The following is a 2,786-nucleotide window of genomic DNA, read 5'->3' on the forward strand; positions in this document are numbered from 1 at the left end:
CCCCGACAGTGGTGGGTCGAGTCAGGGGACCGAGTTGAGCAAGGTCAGCCCACATCGACGACTCCGCGTTTACATGAACTCGATTTTAGAGAGTCGAGACCAGTTCAACTGCAGCGGCACCAAGCGTTGGGAAGGCAACGGGAGAGGGCAGCGGCAGCCCCAAGATCGCGGAACGACACCGCTGTCTCGGAGGCGCGACGGCGCAAGCGAGAAACAGGTTCGCATTATAATATTATCTCCCCTCCCACTAACCAGACTCTTCGACTCGATCCGGTTTACATCTGCCCCTGGGGTTGAGCGAGTCAACCCAATCCCTGCAGCGGAGTTGACTGGACTCGCTCCCTCGACTCCTGGACCCGACTCTGCGGTGTTTACATGAACCCAGTACCCGGTTTTCAACTCAACCCCGTCATGTAAACGCCGCTACAATGTTGGACTGTGGGGAGGTGGTCAATGGCGGCTTTTCTTCTTTGAGTTGCAGAGCGAAGTCCCTTGGGGTTGATGTTGTTCGAGGTGGTTTGAATTAATGTCCCTAGATCAGCTTTTTAGAAAAGGTCATGAAGGGACTTTAGTTTGAATGTACCAGGATTCGAGTATACGAGCCTTTTATTATAATTTGTTTAGGTTCCTAGGATGCTGGTTTTGTTGAAGTTTATGCTGTGGTCTGAGTCTTCGAAATGTTCGGCTACAGGATTGCGCTCTCTTGCGAAGTTGCGGACGTCGTTTTTATATGTTGCCGAATTCTTTCTTTAGATTTCTGGTTTCACCGATGTCGGCGCCAGGAATTTTGTCGGCGCCAGGAAAGAGCCTTGGGCTCTTTCTCTCTGTGGCCAGTTTTTGGGAACAGATAGGCAAAGCGCAACAGTGCGTAACCTGGAGACCCCCTTTTCTCAGGATTGGGTACCTTTTCTGAGGATTCGGGCATCGCCCACTGCCCCCAATCACCCCTGAGGAAGGAGCCGAGCCGGCTCCGAAACGTTGAATTTCGAATTAAAGTTTTTGGTTGGAGATGTGTAGAGTTTATTATAAGTCTTCAAACCCAATCAGACAGGCCAATCTTTCAAATTTTTAGTCTTCGAATCCATTTTATACATTCGAAGCTCGCGCGCGAAGAGAGAGTTGAGAGAGAGCTGACATCAACCACGTTCATGCCTTGCCAATCTTTATATATATATATATATATATATATATATATATATATATATATATATATATATATATATATATATATATATATATATATATATATATATATATATATATATATATATATATATATATATATATATATATATATATATATATATATATATAATTCTTACTTGTCTGCACAACTTGCTTGTCTTTTAATTTACTATTTATATACAAATAAGTTTTTTTAATATTTTTAGTACATTTGCTAGCGCCACGCACCTTGTGTAACTGAATGTTAACGCTTGTCTAGCCCTGCATGGTAATCAGTTTGCCGGAGAGCCAGCTTGGTGCCGGGTAGGCTGACCTTCCGCATAACCTCTGCTTGCGATTTTGGTTTACCTCGCTTGTCTGGTAAGAGTAATTTCTCTTAGTATCTGTATCAAGTTAAGAATTAGTGAAATGAGAGTGCATAAAAGTGCTTGTCGAGGCCACGCTGTTTACAGATCACAACCTAGTGGAGTGTGGTCTCTGCACGCTTACATGATGTAGCGTGGATGGACCAGACAGCTTTGGTGTTATCGCGCCTTTGAATGAAGAGAAAAGTGTTCAGAAAAAAAAAAAAGAAAGGAAATGGACGGAGGTAACGAAGAGCAAACCGAAATCTGAGGTGTGGCGGAACTGTTTTGCCAAGAGTTATTGCAAACTGTAGGTGTCCGGGCGCCGTCCGGGCGAGCAAGACTTTTAGCCATCAATGCATGTAAAGTTTACTTTTTCATATCACAGCAGCACGGCTCTGTTTGCTGCATTTGTTGTTCCTGAAACGCAAACGTTACCGTTATCGCTTTGATGTTTTTAACGCAGCAGTTTCTAAGATTCCTTTTTCACCTCTCAGTCAATTGCAGATCCCGGCTGAGTGATGGCAGGTGTGGACGAGTCGCAATTCAAAGGTCTTTCTAAATACTTCAACACTTTCACCAACAGAGGCCGAAGCAACGTAAGTCAAAGGACGTGAGTGAAGCACAGTGGTGGGTCATTAAATTTTGTTTTTCTTTTCAGATTGCCAAGAGCACCTACTTAGTACTTGGCACCATAGGCTTCCTGTACTGGGCGAAAAAGAAAGCCAGCGGTAAATCTGCAAAATAGGTGCTTTAGGACAAGCCACAGGAAAGGGTACGGGGCACCTCGATGGGGCTCGCTGCCACTGTTCGAGCGAGCGTGCTTGTGCAACCATGTCTGCTTCAACCCAATAGCCATCGAGCTAATGGACCCATAGTGTCAGCTAAAAAAATTTCAATCACTGTAGCAGCAATGTGTGCTGCACGCTGCTCCATTAAATAAAAAAAGTGGTATAATTATGCATGTTCAACATGTTTTATTGTGAGTTTATGTCAATCTTTGGCACCAGGCTTCTCAAGTGGTGTGAAAGCATTTCCAGTGTATTGTGAATGTGGTGTGCCAGTGATGCAGCATGCGCATGCATCGAGTCAGAGGTGTGAAACTCTGGAGGCTTGTTAAAAGTTTTTGTGTCAGATGAAAACGTGCTTACTTCACAATTATTTAATCTCTGCAAAGTGTACTTAGCTGGCCCTTTATTTCACTAGAATTATTTTTACTTCATCAAAAGCTGTTTGTCAGTGCAGATGGCCGCTCCT

At 44.0% G+C, this 2,786-nt stretch overlaps 1 protein-coding gene across 1 annotated transcript; it reads left to right on the forward strand.

Annotated features, from left to right (window-relative positions):
* The first annotated feature begins 1,406 nt into the window (after positions 1-1,406).
* LOC144112952 (uncharacterized) lies at positions 1,407-2,500 on the forward strand. The gene is made up of 3 exons (XM_077645797.1): positions 1,407-1,545; positions 2,027-2,128; positions 2,191-2,500. Exons 2-3 carry the CDS (start codon positions 2,051-2,053, stop codon positions 2,275-2,277), a joined length of 165 nt encoding a protein of 54 aa, XP_077501923.1. The 5' UTR covers positions 1,407-1,545; positions 2,027-2,050; the 3' UTR covers positions 2,278-2,500.
* Positions 2,501-2,786: the final 286 nt, after the last annotated feature.

The sequence above is a fragment of the Amblyomma americanum genome, chromosome 1 (genome assembly GCF_052857255.1).
Source record: "Amblyomma americanum isolate KBUSLIRL-KWMA chromosome 1, ASM5285725v1, whole genome shotgun sequence".
NCBI lineage: Eukaryota > Metazoa > Arthropoda > Arachnida > Ixodida > Ixodidae > Amblyomma > Amblyomma americanum.